At 35.7% G+C, this 20,079-nt stretch overlaps 1 protein-coding gene across 4 annotated transcripts in view; it reads right to left on the bottom strand.

Annotated features, from left to right (window-relative positions):
- The window catches only part of FILIP1 (filamin A interacting protein 1), a 187,835-nt gene that overhangs the window by 58,247 nt on the left and 109,509 nt on the right, over positions 1-20,079 (bottom strand). For 3 of the 4 annotated variants that reach the window (XM_081035134.1, XM_081035133.1, XM_081035132.1), the window contains exon 3: positions 1,455-1,628. In XM_081035134.1, coding sequence (XP_080891260.1) covers positions 1,455-1,628 — 174 coding nt within the window. Of the gene's footprint in view, positions 1-1,454; positions 1,629-1,725; positions 1,861-20,079 lie in introns of those variants that run through there. The other variant, XM_081035135.1, reaches the window with a different exon arrangement.

Below are 20,079 nucleotides of genomic sequence, written 5' to 3'. Positions count from 1 at the left end.
TTCTGGGTAAGTGTGTGTGCTCTGCAGACCAACCTCTCCCTTGTGGGGTCATTGCAAGGTCTAACTGGGGAGAAAAAATTAGGAAGCCAAATGATACCATTTATCTAAGCTGAGTTCTTCAATCCATGTGGTTATAATAATAACATAAAACTGATATTTTGACCTCTATATGTCTTTTACTTTTCAAATCCGTCCAAGTTTGGAACTAATTAAGGGTGTGAGCAATTACCAACCTCAGATCCCAGCAGATACCAATAGCTAATATTTGTTAATTAGCATGTACCAGACACTATGTTAGGAGCTTACAAGCATTGTTTTATTTAATTCTCACAACAATTCTATGAGATTCGCATTGTCATTTCTTCCACCTGACAGATAAGGGAATTGAGGCTAAAAGAGCTGAAGTGACCTGACCAAAGCCACATGCAACTAGTAACCGTGGATCTCAGACCAGTAAGTGGATCCAGCCTGGTGAATGCATCCTATCATATAATCATCTCTGAACATTTTTGGAAAAGATGAGAACAGAGCTCCAGTTTATCCTTGTTGCAGACAATATAAAATTATGGGACCATCAATCTATTGTGAATACTGTCTAAAGCAGATCTTATCTGGTATCTTTCAAACTAAGCTGTGCAAAGTGTTGACTAAGTCAAAAGTTAAATTAAAATAAATTGCTTCAGACTCTTAATTTCTGTGTCCTCTTTTCATTTATGATATTAATTTCACATCTGTGAAATTTTTTACATGAATTACGAAGAGTCAATATGGTTAGATCATTAACTAGTTCCCTAATTCAACATCGAACTTCTACTATTAATACAATGTGACAATATTTTCAACAGGTAGTATCGAGGGTAATTAATAACAATAGCCAATAGTTCCTAGTACAATCTTATATAAAAATGATTAAAGATAGCCCTATTAGATTTCATCTTAAACAAACTGCCCTAAGCATTTCATTGGGATTTTGCCTCCACCATTGTATTTTAGCTACTTATATGAGATCATTTTAATTATGAGTCTATAAGATACCAAACACCGTAGCTTTACAACCATAAAAATCAATAATGAAATCAATGTAATGTGAGGTTACCAGTTCGATAATAATCCTGACAACTCAATGCTAACACTGATGAGCACTTCAAATTTTTACACACATAATCTTTTAGAGAAATGAAAGACTAACAGACTGCAAGAGCATGCAGCTATCATGATCCCATGAGAAATATATTTTGGGCTTTAAGCGCATTCAAGAAAATGCTTCTAAAATTTTTAGCATTGAAATGTATCTACTATAATTCATGAATTATTTAATTATACTTTAATTCTATGTTAGTATATCATAAAAATGTTGCCTTTGAAAGAAAATGTTAAAGCATGTAAAACGGAAGAATGTGAAGATATCACTCTGAGGTTCCCTTCTGGGGGGATGACTGGTGGTGTATTTTTACCTCTGAAATTGGTTTCTCATAGACATCTTCTCCTAGGGATTTCTCCTGGGCTAGGATGGCATCTCGGTGCAGAACCCTCAGCACTTTCTCTGGCTCCGCACACCCGTAATGAGCCTCCAGGACCTCAGGCTTGGTTTTCTCCGTCTTTAGCATGTGGATCACATCTTCTCTGGCCTGCAATAGAAAGAGCAGCAAGGTTAGATGCTCAGCAACGTAGGTCACATGCCAGGCTCACAAAATCAGCACGGAGCGTATTGAATACATCCCCCACCTCTTCAGGGCTATCCACAAATTCACTGGGTCTTCTGTCATTTTTTTACCAAAAGCAGATTGGCAAGCAGATACTCTGCTTCAGGTTGCTAGGAAGCAGGCAGGCAGAAAAGGGTTTGTGCTAATATTAGCTACATAAAAATTGCTTTTTCTAAGTAGCAATGGTTCTGAGAGGGAGCAATAATGCTCCTGAGATACTTCCTTCCTCTCAGTGCACAATTTCATGTTTTAATGTCAGTGACAATGTAACATCTTCTAGTTTTCTATTTATGCTCAGTGTAGTATTCAAATCTGGTTTCAGATAAAACCCTGCTCTCCCCATTCTAGTTATGACTCCAAGTGTAATTAACCAAAACAGCCTTTATTGGTAATTTCCTGTTTCCCATCAAGTGATTTATTTTGCACAGAAACACATGGCTGGGAACTCACATGGTGCTGGGCTGAGCTTTTCAATCTGATGTATTCACACTGACAGTGGAAATTTAACCCCTTTAACATACAGACTGCCAGTCAGATGAGTCAGTTTGGCCGGGTCTGAGATGTTCTTTTGGTTTCTTAGCAAAACTTTAGCATCTTGTTGAAGCTCTTGAGAAAACCACATAATTATAGGTTTTATATCATATTGACTATGATCCCCACCACATAATGCAAATACATCTGGATGTATTTTCTACTGGTTAGTAATAATTATCTTTTTAGTTATAAGAAGCTGTCATTTGCTAACTGTACTCCCATCTAGTCATGTAACTTGTTTCTCCAGTAATGATGGTGGGTATGAAGTATCCTGACTTCATTCCAATTTGTACTAAAGAATAAACTGGTTGGCAACAGAGTTTCAGTCTGTGACAATGGAATAGAGTTTACCCCTGTGTTATGCTAACTATGGGTTTGAAATTATAAACCAAGTTCATTATCATGGTATTGTAAATATGGGAGCTAACTAGCTAGCCCTAATTTAGGACCATTATAAAATTTGTTTGAAAAAATTTGTTGAAGTTTCTCACTTTTATTGCTTTTTCATAATTAATTAATCTAATTCCAGATGGCTAAAGACTAATTTATTATAGAAACATCAATGGACTGAAATTTGCAGATTTTCTCATGTTGTTTCTGCTACATATAATATGCTCATTTCAAGACAAAAATGGAAAATGTTAATTTTGAAGAACCTAGTGTTTTGGAATTAGCAAGAAAGTTAAAATCAGAAAATAGTTTAATGGAAAGGCAAACAGTCTCCATGCAGGGTGAAAGGTCATAGACAGAGATGCAAATGTCAGACTAGCCTTGTACAAGTTTGTAAGAGATACCAGGAAATATAGCATTGAGTCTGAGTGCAGCTTTCCTAGTGAGCCAAGAGTGGGCTGTATTTGCCCACTTTCACCACTTTTATCAACATAGTTCTGGAAGTTCTAGCCACAGCAATCAGACAAGAAAAAGAAATAAAAGGCGTCCAAATTGGAAAGGAGGAAGTAAAATTGTCCTTATATGCAGATGACATGATACTATATATAGAAAATCCCAAAGACTCCACCAAAAAAATTATTAGGACTGATAAATGAATTTAGTAAAGTAGCAGGATACAAAATTAATATCCAGAAATCAATTGCATTTGTATACACTAATAACAAACTATCAGAAGGAGAAAATAAGAAAATAATCCTATTTACAATTGCTTCAAAAACAATAAATACTTAGGAATAAATTTAACCGAGGAAGTAAAAGACTTGTACTCAGAAAATTATAAGACATTGAAGAGAGAAATTAAAGAAGATACAAATAAATGGAAACATATACCATGCTCATGGATAGAAAGAATTAATTTAGTTAAAATGTCCATACTACCTAAGGCAATATATAGATTCAATGCAATCCCTGTCAAATAACCAATGACATTTTTCACAGAACTAAAACATATAATCCTAAAATTTATGTGGAACCATAAAAGACCCCAAATAGCCACAACAATCTTGAGAAATAAGAACAAAGTGGGAGGTATCACGCTACCTGACATCAAATCATACTGCAAGGCTATAGTAATCAAAACAGCATGGTATTGGCATAAAAACAGAGACATAGATCAATGGAACAGAATAGAGAGCCCAGAAATAAATCCATGCCTATGGATTTAATGACCATGTCTAGTCATTTAATCTATGATAATGAAAGCAAGAATTTACGTTGGGTTAAAGACAGTCTATTTAATAAATGGTGTTGGGAAAATTAGACAGACACACATAAGAAAATGAAGTTGGACCACCTTCTTATGCCATATACAAGAATAAATTCAAAATGGATCAAAGACTTAAATATAAGACCTGAAACCATAAAACTCCTAGAAGAAAATATAGGAAGTAAATTTGCACACGTTACCCTCAGTAATACTTTTACTGATATATACTCTCATGCAAGGGAAGCAAAAGGAAAAATAAATATGTGGGATTACATCAAACTAAAAAGTTTTTTCACAACAAAGGAAACCATCAACAAAACAAAAAGGCATCCTACTGAATGGGAGATGATATTTGTCAGCGATACATCTGATACGGGGTTAATATCCAAAATTTATAAAAAACTCATACAACTGAGCACCAAAAAACCAAACAACCCAATTTAAAAATGGGCAGAGAACATGAAGAGACATTTCTCTAAAGAGGACATACAGATGGCCAACAGCATATGAAAAAATGTTCAACATCACTAATCATCAGAGAAATGCAAATAAAAACCACAATAAGATACCACTTCATCCCGGTCAGAATAGCTATCATCAACAAATCAACAAATAACAAGTGCTAGCGAAGATGTGAAGAAAAGAGAACTCTTGTGCACTATTGCTGGGATTGCAGATTGGTGCAGCCACTATGGAAAACTGTATGGAGGTACCTCAAAAAATTGAAAATGGAACTACCTTATGACCTAGCAATTCTACCCCTGGGTGTCTATCCAAAGAAATCCAAAACTAATTTGAAAAAAATATATGCACCCCTATATTTATTACAGCACTATTCACAATAGCCAAGATATGGAAATAACCAAAATGCCCATCGATAGACAATTGGATAAAGAAACTGTGGTATATTTATACAGTGCAGTGTTACTTGGCCATAAATAAGAATGAAATCTTACCATTTGCAAGAACATGAATGGATCCAGAGAATATTGTGCTAAGTGAAATAAGTCAGACGGAATAAGACAAATACCATATGATTTCACTTATATTCAGAATCTAAAGAACAGAATAAATGAACAAACAAAACAGAAATAGACTCAGAGATATAGGAAAAAAAACAACAATACCTGAAGGTTGCTAGATGGGAGGGTGGTGGAGATGGGGAGAAGGGAAAGAGATTAGAAAGCACAAATGAGTAGTCACAATATTGTCATGGGGATATGAAAGACAGTTTGGGGAATATAATCAATAATGTTGTAAATATTTTGTTGGGTGTCAAATGGGCACTTGTCTTATTAGGGAGACCACTTTATGGACTGTGTAGATGTCTGACCACTGTGCTGTACACCTGAAGCTAGAATTGAATAATATTGTATGTCACCTATAATTTAATATATATATTTAATATATACATATTTAATATAATATATATAATTTAATATATACCTATATATAGTTATGGAATGTGGAGTACAGCATAGAGAATAGAGTCAACAATGGAACTGTAACAGCTATATACAATGTCAGAGGGGTAGTAGATTGGGGGAGGGAGGTTATCACTTTGTGAGGGGCATAAATGTCTATCACATTGTTTTGTACAACTGAAACTAATTTAAAAAACAAAAAGACTGGGCTGTATTTCACCTCCTATCAATCCCCTCTGCCAGGCACCCTTGTGGAAGGCACAACTCCATCTCTGTATGCAGTAGCTCTGGACTAAAGGAACCTAAGGTATGTCGATGATTTTTGGTCTCAGGCAGGAAATGTTCCCTAAGTTCATCTCACACAGGTGACTATATATAGCATCTTCTAAAAAAATGTTTCTCAAACCTGACTGCATTGGAATCACCTCGGGAACTTCCAAAAATCCCGATGCCCAGGCCATCCCAGACCAACTACATTCAAACCTTTAGTACTTTTTAAAGCTCTTCAGGTGGTTTCAGAGTTGAGAATACTGTTCCACACTAAGCAGTTAAGAGACCTAGCAACCATACTAAATACAAATCCTTGGCATTATCCAATATAAACTTCCCCACTTCAATGTATTTATCATCTTCAAGTGCATTTCCTTTTACCGTTCATAGAAAGGTGTCATCACCCTACTTCTAAATTTAAGTTAACCTCACACCTGAGGTCAACCTTTTGTTTGGGCCAAAACTGAAGGAAAAAAAGTTGTCTTAAAAGAAGAAATACAGGGATATGAATTTAGTGATTTATGGAATGATAGAAGGAAATATTTAGAATTACATTTGGAAGTGAAAAAAATGGCAAGAATGGAAGACTATCTCAATAACAAACTACTTTTTTTTCCATCTTTAAATCAGGTAAAGTAAAGGCTGTTTTCTAAAGTCACATTTTAACATGCAAAATACAAAGACTTATAGGGCAGACACAGAATGCACTGTAGTTTGTATAATAAACTGAAATGAAGACTGATCACAAAATCTAAATATTTCAAATCATCTGCTCCCTTGCTCTCTGAAACAGATTATAGTAGATGTTTAAGAAAGGAATAGAATAAAAGCAAAATTCATAATCTTCAGAAAGAAAATCATTACAGAAGCTTAGAAAATAGACTCGAGCATATAGCACTTGGGTAATTTAGAAAAAAAATTGAAAGAGCAAAAGAAAATGGCTTAGAAAATGCTGTTTTTATTCTCTCTGTCTCTTTTGCTTATATATGTTTTCTAAATTTTCTACAGTGAACATGCAATTAATTTTATAAAGAGAGACAAAGTTATGCTTTCTAAAGAATGAAGAAATACTTCATCATTCTGATTTCACATAAATGAAACAAAGGCAAATAATGTAATAGAAAGCTCTCTTTTTTTCAAGAACCCAATGCTGAGAAAGCTGTTTTCATTCTAGTTATAGACAAGCCTGCCTATAGATAGTGTCTCTGGGATTTAGAACAAAGGAGGCTATGAAACCAAAATTGCCCAAATGATTATTGTATATTCTGTTTTTTGACATTGTTTTGATTCCTTTTATAATTATTTCAAACACAGCAGTGAAGCCATAGATACAACAGCACTGAGCTGGGTAAGCGTATGGAAAACAGGGCAGTGTAAGATTATAGTTTTTCCCATCTAATATTTATTCTGATTAGTCACATGCTGACTGTTCAGCTGAGCAAATCATAGCAGAACTATTTCCATATGGCATTTCCAGAAATGACACTTCTGAAAAAAATGTTTGTCTCTAATTGTGGATTAAGGTAATCAGAGAGTGGCTCTCAAATGTAAACTAAATCAAATAATCCTGAGTGCATAAATTGCACTGCTAGTTAGCATAAGTTTCCATGATCTGAGCATAAAGGAAATGAAATAAATCTTAAAGCTATCAGGCAAATAAAAATTTGAATTAACATGGAAATAAAATTCACAGCATGGAATAATAAAAGGAGGCCAGCTTTGAAAACACTCAGAATTCATCTCCAATCCCAGGTACGCTGTGTGATTTGTACAAGTTGCTAACATTGCTTTGACCGAATTTTATGGTCTGTGAAAAAGGATTTAATAACTTTCTTAAACAACTGTTGTTAGGATGAAATTAGCTATCAGTGTATAAAGTACGTAGTATAGAACTTGGCACACAGTAGGTGCCAAGCCAACAGTAGCATTTACTTTCGTTTCTATTAGGTCTCCATCATTAAATACCTTTTTACTACATGGGGAGAAAAGGAATTTTTTTTAAATTTATTTATTGGGGTGACAATTGTTAATGAAATTACATAATTTCAGGTGTACAATTCTGTATTACATCATCTATAAATCCCATTGTGTGTTCACCACCCAGAGTCAGTTCTCCTTCCATCACCATATATTTGATCCCCCTTACCCTCATCCCCCTCCCCCCACCCCCCTTACCCTCTGGTAACCACTAAACTGTTGTCTGTGTCTATGAGTTTTTGTTTCTCATTTGTTTGTCTTGTTTTTGGTTTATATACCACATATCAGTGAAATCATAGGGTTCTCTGCTTTTTCTGTCTGACTTATTTCGCTTAGCATCATACTCTCAAGATCCATCCATGTCGTCACAAATGTTCCTATATCATCTTTCCTTAACGCTGAATAGTATTCCATTGTGTATATATACCACAACTTCTTTATCCATTCATCTATCGAAGGACATTTTGGTTGTTTCCATGTCTTGGCCACCGTAAACAAAGCTGCAATGAACTTTGGAGCACACGTGTCTTTATGTATAAATTATTTCAAATTCTTTGGGTAGATACCCAGGAGAGGGATTGCTCAGTCATATGGTAATTCTATTTGTAATTTTTTGAGGAACCTCCACACTGCCTTCCATAGCGGCTGCACCAGTCTGCATTCCCACCAACAGTGTATCAGGGTTCCATGAGAAAAGGAATTTTATAAGATATAATTTTTGTAACATTTAAGACTGATATAATTCAAGACTAGACAGTGCACAATTTGCCCTTAAGAAGAATTTTTTTCAAAAAGGAATTTTTAAATCAGAATAGCCCCTTTCCAAAAGTTATTTAATCTCCCTGACTCAATTTTCTTGTCTGTAAAGTGAGAATACCAACCCCTCTATGTGACAGGAATCTGCAAGGCTCTAACAAGATAATGAAAATAAAAAGCTTTTAAAACTGTACATAGGTAGCAATTTCAATTTAAAAATTTAAGTTATTCGGTTTAAAAATATGTAAATATTGTTGATTTTTTTCTTCTTGACCAAATCTTTCTATTCTCTTAGGAGAAAACAGTTTCTTTCTTTCTAACTAATATGAAACACCTATTTGTTCTTTCCCTAAAAACGTGCTTATGCTGGAACTGTATTAATTGTGATATGCTACATATACCATGCATTTTATTCTTAGCTTAATTACCCTAGACACTAATTACCAAAAAAAAAAAAGAAGCTAGGGTTATGTATATGTATTACAGTATACATTTAGAACTGTACCAGAACTTACTTTAGCAAGTTCATCATGAGCTTACTAAAAGCTTTTTAATTTCTATACTAATAATCAGGGATGAAATATAAATGTTGCCTATAAATTATTGCTAATTAAAATAGTTTAATAGTAAATCAATCATTAATATTGTGATATCTCTTTAATTAATGGGTTAATGAAGATGACTATGTGATCACAACAAATGTTTTCACTACTTTAAACATGATTCAACTTATATAAAGATCTTACGTTTTGGGGATAAAACCACTTTACATCTTTGTTTTGAGAACCTTCTTGATTTTGTGTAAGAGAATTAAATTAAAAATGTAAGAAAGTTCCTTGAACACTACTATTTTCACACAGAAGTTTCATCGGAAGTGGTTCAACTTCTGGGATCCCAGGTTGCTGCTAAGTAGATCACTGTTTGTCAATATATGTAAAAAGACCCAAAGGGAAGACTACTTTGACAAGTACTCTACAAAAGGGACAGAAGGCGGGTGGAGGGTACGAGGAGGAAAAGACTTACTAAAACTGTTCAATTTATTTAGTCCTAATGATGGAGGAGAATAAATACGAGATTGGGGTACAGAAACAGCCACAGAGGGGTCACGTCCTTCTCATCCATCTATGTGGCTTCTTTTTGTGCCAAGGGTGGGATATGAAGGCCAAGAGCAAAGATTTTCCCGCAGAACTGAAACTGTACCAGGTAGAGCAAGGAGTTATCTCAACGGGCTGCATAAGAAGCTGATTCAAAACATGTGGGGGCAGCAAAGAGCTACTCTGCAAAGCCCAGGGGCCAACAGGTGAGTGTGTGGTTCATTTTATAAAATCAAAGGAGGGTATCTGGGCTTTGCTGGAAGATCAGGGATGGGGGAGAGGGAAGGACAGGTAAGACACAGTACCGGGAGCCCAGACAGGTAACATAGTTGAAAAGAGGGCTAAATCCAATCATTCATTTGAAAAATATTTGTGCACATTTACTTTGTGCAATGCATTGCATTCAGTATTGGAGATATATACTTGTATAATTGCATTCTCAGAGAGTCAAGTCTACAGGAACATAGACAAACAATTGAAAGATATTTACAATACAACATGATAAGCCTTAGGATGGAGGAGATACAATAGGCTAAGAACTTCATTTAGAAGAACACTTGACTTGAATCCGCCTGATGAAGAAGGCTTCCTGGAGGAAGTGACCAAAAATCTCACAAGTACTGAGTCAAAGAAATAGGAAGGTAGTTAGGGTGAGAGTGTTCCTGACCAAGAGAAGACTGTAGGAAAAGGCCACACAGATTTAGATGCATGGGCTGGGGCAAGATGAGGCTGGAGTGATAACCAATGGGCAACTCATGAAAAAGCCTTGTAAAACTGGCAGTGAGTTGGCATTTTATCACGGAACAGCAAGAAGCCTTGGAATTTTTAAGCAGCATCTGTTGGCACACCCTAGGAAATGCAATTTAAAATATCTCTGCAGGTGATTCTAAAGCACAGCTGCACTTAGAAACCATTGCTTTAGGACAAATAGACCAATTCAGCAACAAAAGCACTTAAAATGTTTGCTGTGTTAGCTCAAGGTTCCCAGCAAGGTTGTCTGATTCCCAGGGGCTTGCTTGCCCCAGAGGGTTCTCACGTTCTCACTGTTTGATCAGTTCCACTGATCCTTCTTCAGCAAGGAATCATGGTACTTCAGACCAGTAGCCTAAATCAGGAGAGACTCTGTAAGCTGTTGGAAGTGTTTGCCAGTTCTGGACCAACAAGGGTGACCAATTGGTCCAGTTTGCTTGGGACTATGAGCAGGGTCCCACAAAGTGGGACTTTTGAAAATCAGGACAGTCCCAAACTGGGACACGTTGGTCATCCTAGGGCAAACACAAGTGGACAGATGACTGGATATTCTAAAATGACCCTGCATCTAGCAGGGCAGCCATAGTGGACTTATGATACTCAGGAACTGAATCTCATTGACAGCGTTTCCAAAACTTAGCTTTCTTAAAAGGAAAAATGCCATTATTGATAATTATTCCTGGTGACAATTTTAACTGTTTTTTAAACTTGTGTGATTTTGTAATTTGGGGGAAAAACCTATAATGAGTAGAAAAGAATGTTTAGTTCTTATACCTGTGAATGGAAAAGGGGCCACATATTAAACAAGTTCAGGAGACTGAAAATAACCACATAAGATGGCATGAGCTTAAAAAAATTTTCATAAGTAAATCGGTCATGGCAGGAAATCACTTCTATAGCCAAAAGTTTCCTTCATAAAGTTAATCTGTGTCATTAAGTGGGCCTGTCTATTGTCTTTTTGCACCACAATGACATCCTTGGAATGTCAGTAATCCTTTTTCCGGACCAGAGCTGGAAACTACAAAATATCACATTGTTATCATCTGATTACCATCTCTATGTGCTGTAAAAAGCAAACTATTAGCTATCCAACACCCCACCTATGTAAAAGAAGTACCTGTTTCTCCAATTTACTTTTATCCAATCCCAGAGATTTCCCTGCTTTGCTTTCTCCAACCCCCTTAATCTACCACTAATGGATTTCATGTAACCTCCTCTTTTGATTCTATGTATAAAATAAGCTGCAAACCACCATTTTGTGGACCATTTTCTCAATCTGTTGAGATTTTGCTTCCTGGCAATTATCCTCAGGTGAGTTCAAATAAACTCTTCTAAGTTTCTGGATGTTTTTTGTCAACCTACCCACATGACACAGCTTTTTCTACACTTCTAAAATGGGTATGTGTATAACTCTGGGAGGACAGGGTGGAAGCCTTGGAGCCTTGAGTCCAACATGGTGCACCCTCCTGAAGCACTAACATTACTTCAAGACTTGGAATGGGTAGTAAATAATTAAAAAACCTTTCAAAACACTGATAAAATTTTCATATTTACTTAATGTTTAGGGAAAAACTCTAGACATAAAATACTTGCTTGAGGTGGATAGCTTGGGATAAATTCTTAGACGATGCCACCATGATCCCCAATATGGTGTTCTACTCACCCAGGTTAAGAGGGAATATATCGAGGTGGGAAGTTTGAGCAGCCTGCTCCTACTTTCTGTCACTGCACATCTCGAACAAGGCAATTCCCTGCCGATAGATGCTGACTTTTAAGTGGTGGAAGCATTTTGAGGAAAGAATAAATCTATTTGTCTGCTCATGGAAGAACCATAATGTCACAGTTCCTAAATACTATCACTTTTTGTATTATTTGTTAGCTACCTAAATATGGTCTTATTGCTACCATGAACCAAGGTGCCGTAGAAAAGATGATTCCTGGACGACCAAAGCATGCCTATTCCGTGAAAGCTTTCTCATTCTGGGAACTCAACTCAATGTTCTGCATCTATTTAAATAAAGTGATTTATTAGTTTACTTGTCTATTTCTTTATTCGGCTGTGAGCTGCTTTGACGACAGGAACTGTGTCTATAGTCAGCCCACGTGACAGGCACTCAGTAAATATTTATTGAAATAAAGAAAAGTAAAATAAGTGACGTGAAGTCAGAGAGATATAAACTGGCACCGAAAATCTCCGAACAACCTTAACTACTTAGCCTTGTTTAAAAGAGCTAAACAATTACATTTTGTCAACGTCTACTCTTTCATCTGACAGACTTGTCTACAATTTAGGAGTCTCTTTGTTCTTAAATTTATTCCAAAAGAAAATTATGTAAACTGAATAAGGAAACAGTACATTCCACCAGAATGCTGCAACAGGAAATGGACTATCTTGAACTCTCATACAAATGGAATTATACTATTTCCCCAAGTTAGGTAAGTAGGAATATTATACATTTATTACAAGAAAAAAGCTATGTAATTATGGTGATATTAGCTATTACTGAAGAAATCAAATGCATTTTTTTCTCCTGAATTTTAGAAAGCAAAGTTAACGTGATTAGTAATACAGCATATAAGGAGAAGATTCAGACATGGTTAGTTTACACAACCACTGAAACTAAAAATGTGTCTTTTGGTTTCTCTGGAGAAATCTCGCTCCATAACTATATGGTCAATTGTAGCCTAATAGTCTATACAGTTGTTCATTAAAGATACTCTTTTCCAGTACTTCAGACTGAAAATCATCCAAAAGGTATATTTTATTAAAATATCACAAGCAGATGCTATTTTCATGTTAAAACTTGCTTTAATTATCACCCATAATAGCTTGAATTTTTAAAAGTATAATTCCTCGAAATCCCACTGATTTTTTCTTTTTTTGCAGAAATAGAAAAATTCATCCTAAAATGCATATGGAATTTCAAGGGACCCCAAAGAGCAAAAACAATCGTGAAAAAGAACAAAGTTAGAAGGTTCACACTTTCTAATTTCAAAATTTACTATAAAGCTATAGTAATTAAAACACTATTGTACTGGCATAAATACAGATGTATGGACCAGTGGAATAGATTAGAGAGCCCACAAATAAACCCTTGCATATAGGGTCAAATAATTTTCAATAAGGATACCAAGACCATTGCAACAAATGATGGGAAAACTAGAATCCACATGTAAAAGACTGAAGTTGGACCCTTACATTATACCATATACACAAATTAACTCAAAACGAATCAAAGACCTAAGTGGAAGAGCTAAAATTCTTATTAAAAAAATAGGGGAGAAAGTTCATAACACTGAATTTGGCAATGATTTCTTGGATTTGACACGAAAAGCACAGGCAACAAAAGAAAAAATAGATAAACTGAACTATACCAAAATTTGAAACTTCTGTGTATCAAAGAACACAATCAACAGAGTGAAAAGCAAACCACAGAATGGGAGAAAATATTTGCAAATCATAAGTCTGGTAAGGGATATATATCGAGATTATATAAAGAACTCCTACAACTCAGCAACGACAACAAAAAGACCTGATTAAAAAGTAGGGGGATAGATTAAGAAGCTGTGGTACATTTATACAATGGAGTATTACGCAGCCATAAAGAAGAAAGAAATCTTATCATTTGCAACAACATGGATGGATCTAAAGAACATTATGTTAAGTGAAATAAGTCAGAAAGAGAAAGACAAGTACCATATGATCTCACTTATATGCGGAATCTAAAGAAAAGAATATGTGAATGAACTAATCAGAGACAGTTTTGAGGACACAAAGAAAAAACCGAGAGTTGTTAGATGGGCGGGGGGGGGGGGTGTGTGGGGAGTTGGGGATAAGGGGAAAGGTGAAGGGATTAGGAAGCAGCTGGTAACCACAAGATGGCCTCAGGGTTTTTTGAAAATTAATTTGGGGAACTTATTCAATAATGTTGTAAAGATTTTGTTGGGTATCCGATGGACATGCGTCCTATTTGGGAGACCACCTCAGAGATAATGTGGATGCCTGATCATGGCATTGTACACCAGAAGCTAAACATTAATGAATGCCAACTATAATTTTATATATATAATGTGATGGCTCAGTGTGAGGTCGGAGGGATAATGGATGGGGGGAGGGAGGTTCACAGCGTGAGGGATATAAATGATGAATGTCTAAGTAAAAAAAAAAAAGTAGGGGGAAAAAAAGAAGTAGGCAAAGCGCTTACATAGACATTTCTGTAAAGATATACAAATGGCCAACAAACACATGAAAAGATGTTCAACATCACTAATCATTAGGGAAATCAAAAAAGTACAGTAAGATACCATTTCAATACTCTGGTTTCTCTTCAGGCTGTATAAATCTTTTGCTTGTTCCTAAAGATTTCTGTGGAGAAAAATAACTCTTGAGTCTTAACAACATTGAGAAAAAAGGATACAACTTCATATGCATTAGGATGGCTATCATCCATAAAACAGAAAATAAGTATTGGCAAGGATGTGGAGAAATTGGAACACTTTTGCACTGCTGGTGAAAATGTAAAATGGTTTAGTCACTATGGAAAACAATATGGTAGTTCCGCAAAATATTAAAAATGTATTAATACATTAAAAATGTATTAATGAATACCAAATGAATAAGCAATTCCACTTCTGAGTATAAACCCAAAAGAGTAGAAAGCAAGGACACTCATGTTCATAGTAGCATTATTGACACTAGCCAAAAGGTGGATACAACCCAAGTATCCATTGGCAGACAAATGGATAAACAAAATGTGGCATATACATACAATGCAACATTATTCAGGCTTAAAAAGGAAGGAAATTCTGACACATGCTACAACAGGAATGAACCTTGAAGGTACGATGCTAAATGACATAAGCCAGTCACAAAAGAACAAATACTATACAGCTCCACTTATATGAGGTAATTAGAATAGTTAAATTTATAGAGACAGAAAGAATAGCGGTTGTCAGGGACGAGGAGCACAGGCAGGGAGAGTTGTTGTTTGATGTGTACAGAATTCCAGGTCTGGAAAATGAAAAAATATCTTGAGTTGGATGGGTGGTGATGTTGCACAAACTGAATGCATTTAATGCCAATGAATGGTACACTTAAAAATGGCAAAAATTGTAAATCTTATGTATATTTTACCACAGTTTAAAAAAAATTAAAAGTACCTTGTTCATCCCCCAAAAAACTTGAATAAGGAAAGAGAATAAAAATCATCCCCAATCCTTTGTCTACAGATTCCCATTTTTTAAAAAAGTAAAATTCCATGTAATACATTATAAACGTGCTGTCATATTTTTTTGATTAGTTAGTTGAATGTTAGTCATCTGTGGACTTAAACACATTTTCATTACTTATGTGGTTTTCTTCTTTCTTCTTTTTTACACACATCGGGATATTAATAGTGTGACAGCTGCTGTGTCTCGGATTCGAAATTAGATAAGGTCACAGGCTCCCCCTTGCAGTGCTGTGATAGTACAGTATATAATTTCTTAAATTCCAAGACTAGAGTCTTTTTGTTCTGTGCTCATCAAGACCTTGAGCAGAGCCCTTAAACTGCCCACCCCTATGTGAAATCAGGTCCAGCAGATAAAGTCCAGCTTTCTGTGAACCAGTTGAGAAGCTGAATTCCTTAAAACAAGAGAGTAGTCATCGCTAAGGCACAACTAGATGATTATTTTTTCACTGGGGTTGTTTATCCAGCTCTGTAAATTTAATCCCCTCAACATAAACCAACTAGATAAGATCCAGGACACATAAAGCATCTGTACCAGATCTGGTACTAGACATCTCTGTAGAGATAGCTCTGGTACATAGGACTCTGCTTATTAGGTTAAATTTTCTTCACCTCCTTCCTTTTTTCTATGATTGTCTCTTTTTCAGATGGGCTCTAGAAGTTATTTTTCAAGCTTGAGCAAAGTCCTTCAGTGTGATACTGTCTGGAGGATTGATTGGCAGAGTGGCCTTGCCACATGGCTATTTGCATGAGGAACCAAGGCTCTTCTGGGAAACAACTGATCCCACGGGAGGAAGGGAACCATTTTGGTTGAAAGACAATGGAGCAGGGTCAGAGGGGAAGGGTGAGTCTGAGGGCAGCGCAGTGTCTGTCACTCAGACTCCCCTCCAGCCCAGCCCCCGCCACTCATGCCTGAGTCCCAGTGTGAGGGCCTGCCATAAAAGACCCAAATAATCAGTAGAGGAATTGGTAAATTAGAATTCAAGGCATTGAGCTTCTATAGTAAGGGGGAAGGCAGGAAGGGGCGGCCCTCTGTATCTTGCATCATGCTCTCAGGGTAGACATCAGCCTGAGCAAGCTCCATGTAGACATCAACTGATATAAACAGAAGAGAAAGACTTTGGGGCACAAAGAGCAGCGCTGGCTGGGCTTCCAGCAGGCTCTTACAGGGGCGGCCATCATTACCACAGTGGGTTGGAGCAGGAAAAAGGGCAAAATGACAACGGCCAAATGGTAGCCCTGAGGACTGGGTGGAACATTTGTGGGTCATCCTGAGGACTTCCATTCCAGCCTTTCCCACAGAGCAGGTGAGCAGAGGTAGAAAAGGGAAAACTGGTTTTAGTGGCTTTGGTTTTATCCTGGTGAGGGCTGAAAACTATGAGTAATACTTTTTCAAATGGGAAAAAACTTCAATTAGACACGGTAAGACTACATCATCAAGGTAGAATTTATACATGTGGTTTGTTTGAATAACATAACATTGAGTTCCTTTGATGGCGTTTTTTGATGTATTCATTGCAGCCCCTGACCTAAATAAATTCTACAGTTATGACACATATTTGACCAACTTAGAACAATTAGAGTTTAATTTTTTGAACAAAAATACAAGCAAATCTCAGCCATTATGAACCTATGGGGAATGTCACACTTACATTTACTTTATAACTAATTGAGAGTTAGTACTTTAAATACTAAAGCTTTTTCTTTTTAAGGGTTTGGGAATAAGGACATCCTGTAATCAATTAGAAAGTCCCTCCCCTCTTAAAAATTATAATGTACATAAGTAAATATCTTTTTGAGAACTCATAGTGGTCATCTAAGTATCAATTGTCCTGCTGTGCTGAAGATGTATATTGTTATGTGGTTCCTTGATCCACTTGCTTTTTGTCTTTCTCTTTAAACAAGTTCCTAATGTAAACTTAGAGCTAGTTTTTTTTTGTTTGTCTGTTTGGTTTTTGCCTATTTTTACACCTACTCAAGAGAAGCAGTGTGGTAGAAAGATCATGCCCTTGGGAATCTTGAGTTAGAAACATGCATCAGCACTACTGCAAATGTGACCTCGAATGAGTGAGTTAGCTTAGCTTCTCTAAACTTAGTGACTTTATCTGTAAAATAAGTATAGCAGTAGCTACCACACAGGTTTTACATAGGCTAATATATAAAGATAGCAAATGTTACCCTTTGGGAGTCAAACAGACAAATAATGGCTCCATGACCTTCAACCAGTTAACTCTGAACTTCAGTTTCCTTACCTGTATGACAATGAAATATATATGAAGTGACTAATAATAATGTCCAGAATACTGTATATGCCCAATAAAAGGCAATTTCCTCTTTTCTTTTCTCGTACGAGTGAATTGGCTGATGCAGAACAGCTGGACTACTGGGCAACATAACCAAAAGCCTTTCCACAAACTGAATCAATACATCAAAGGCTAAGTTTTTTCTCATCCCTATTGCTCTCAATATCCTGTGACTGCCCAAACCATTCATGACAGCATCAGAGATTCCTATGCCACAAACCTAACAGACAACCAGCAACCCCATGTTGGCTTATCCTGGGCTTCTGAGCTTCCTGCACTATTTGTTGATGTGATTTGAAGGAGCACTTCCCTCCCTAATTCGAGAATTTGAATTACACAGTTTGTCGCAGTTCGTTCATCACCACTGTCAAAAGATTATATTGCAGCAGAAAGGACTTAACATTTTTTCTAAACTTTTCTGAGTATTCTATTTAAAACCTGGCATTAGTAAGAAACAATGTTAAATAGCACATCTTGTGTTAGCTCTCATGCTGAAAGCAGGCATTGCTTATAAATGAAGGTGCAACACAAGTCAAGGCCTCTGATTTAAGACAATACAAATAACTACAAAAAAATAGAGCTGTTAATTTTTTGAAATTGCATCTTTGATGTTTAATAAAATTCCTATACAGTGTTCCTACTTGGAATGTTCTTTTTGAAAGACATCAGACCTCTGAAAAAGCCACAAAATTTCTATACTATTTGTTATTTGCCAACTGCTTTTGATGGGTAATATTTGGCCTTTGAGTGCCATGTCTCAGTCTGAAATACCAAATCTACCGTTTCAAAAAGAAAATTTAGGTAATTACATTGGCTCCTACAATTATCTTTCTTTTTCACTATATTGGACCAGAGATGGGGCACATGCAAAAAATGTTAAAATAAGAAAAGCTCATTTGCATTGTTATCTAAGTGCTAGTGTTTAGGAGCTACATGATGCTCTGTGATTTGCGAATGGGCATAAAATTTGAAGAACTGACACTTCTGATACCTGATACTTCCTTAATGACTATACTCACCAGTTTGTAATTCTAATTGCTCTCTTTTGTGTCCCTAGCCCCTAGCACAGTGATGGACACAAGTAGGTGCTCAATAAACATTTGTTAAATGTATGAATAATATGTAGGTATTGTGTGTATGATTCTACTTATCCAACAATTTCCTGTGTTTCCTCTTTTCTAAGTGTTTACATTTTCTCCTTTGAGGACAGAACAGCTTTCTAAAAATCTACCTTTTACCTTTCACGAGAGAAAGCTTAGATTCCAAAAGATATTGGCTTATTGCTTTCAATAATGTTCATGAAATTCCTGTCAAGTATCCCCATGATTCAGGTTCCCTATTGTATATGAGTAACAAATAGAAATGAAATGCAGTTGATTCTCATTATCTGCAGTAGTTATTTTCTGTAAAGTTACCACAAACATTAATTAGAGAATACTGAATATTGCTCCTGGGGGAAATAGAGTGTAGCTCCCACACTCCTCTCATACAACATTTTCAACTAATTAATACATAACCTCATTTTATGTGTTTTTCTGTTTAAAGACAAATGAATGGATAAATGAATATACATCGGTAGTTATTTGACTTCTGCGTGAGGGAAAGACTATCTGAAATGACAAAGAAAATGATTAGAAATGATTCTACATGTAAAAAAAATCATAGCCAATTAAATGGCAAAAAAAGAGAGACATATTTCCAACAATTTTGACAGATAAAGGGTAACTATCCTCAATTATAAAGAGTTTATGTACATCAGTGAGAAAAATCCTAAGGCTCAATAGAAAAATATACAAAAGATATAAATAGACGAAACACAGATATATAAAATGTTCATTAGGAAATAGTTCAACTTAATTAACACCGAAAGAAATGTAAATTAAAGCTATAATGAGACACCATTGCTCACCCTTAAATCAGGACACATTTTAAAACTATAATAGCTATTACAAGTGAGAATTTGATTAATGGGCATTCTCATAACTTGGAGGGGGGGAAGTCATCCGGATTCTGGAAAACAATTTGGCAATAGATGCACATAAGAGATTAAAATATTCATACTTTTTAATGGAGAAGTTTAACAAGAAGTTTAACAAGAAGGACAAAGATTGGTGCACAAATATGTTTATTACAACATGTTAATTTATAACAATGAAAAAATGGAAAAACCTAAATACTCAGTAATAAGGATATATTTGAGTAAAATATAATACTTGCATAAGACAAAATATTTTACAGACTTTAAAAATTCTATTTCAAAAAATGTTGAATGATGTAGGAAATATTTATGACAAATATATATATCCAAACTTGTATGGGCACTGTGCTTGCAATTATGTAGAAAAGAAAAATGTGAATAAAATACTCACCAAAATATTCATAA

The sequence above is a fragment of the Rhinolophus hipposideros genome (assembly GCF_964194185.1).
Source record: "Rhinolophus hipposideros genome assembly, chromosome: 3".
Taxonomy (NCBI): domain Eukaryota; kingdom Metazoa; phylum Chordata; class Mammalia; order Chiroptera; family Rhinolophidae; genus Rhinolophus; species Rhinolophus hipposideros.
This window is presented reverse-complemented; position numbering and strand designations above follow the sequence as displayed.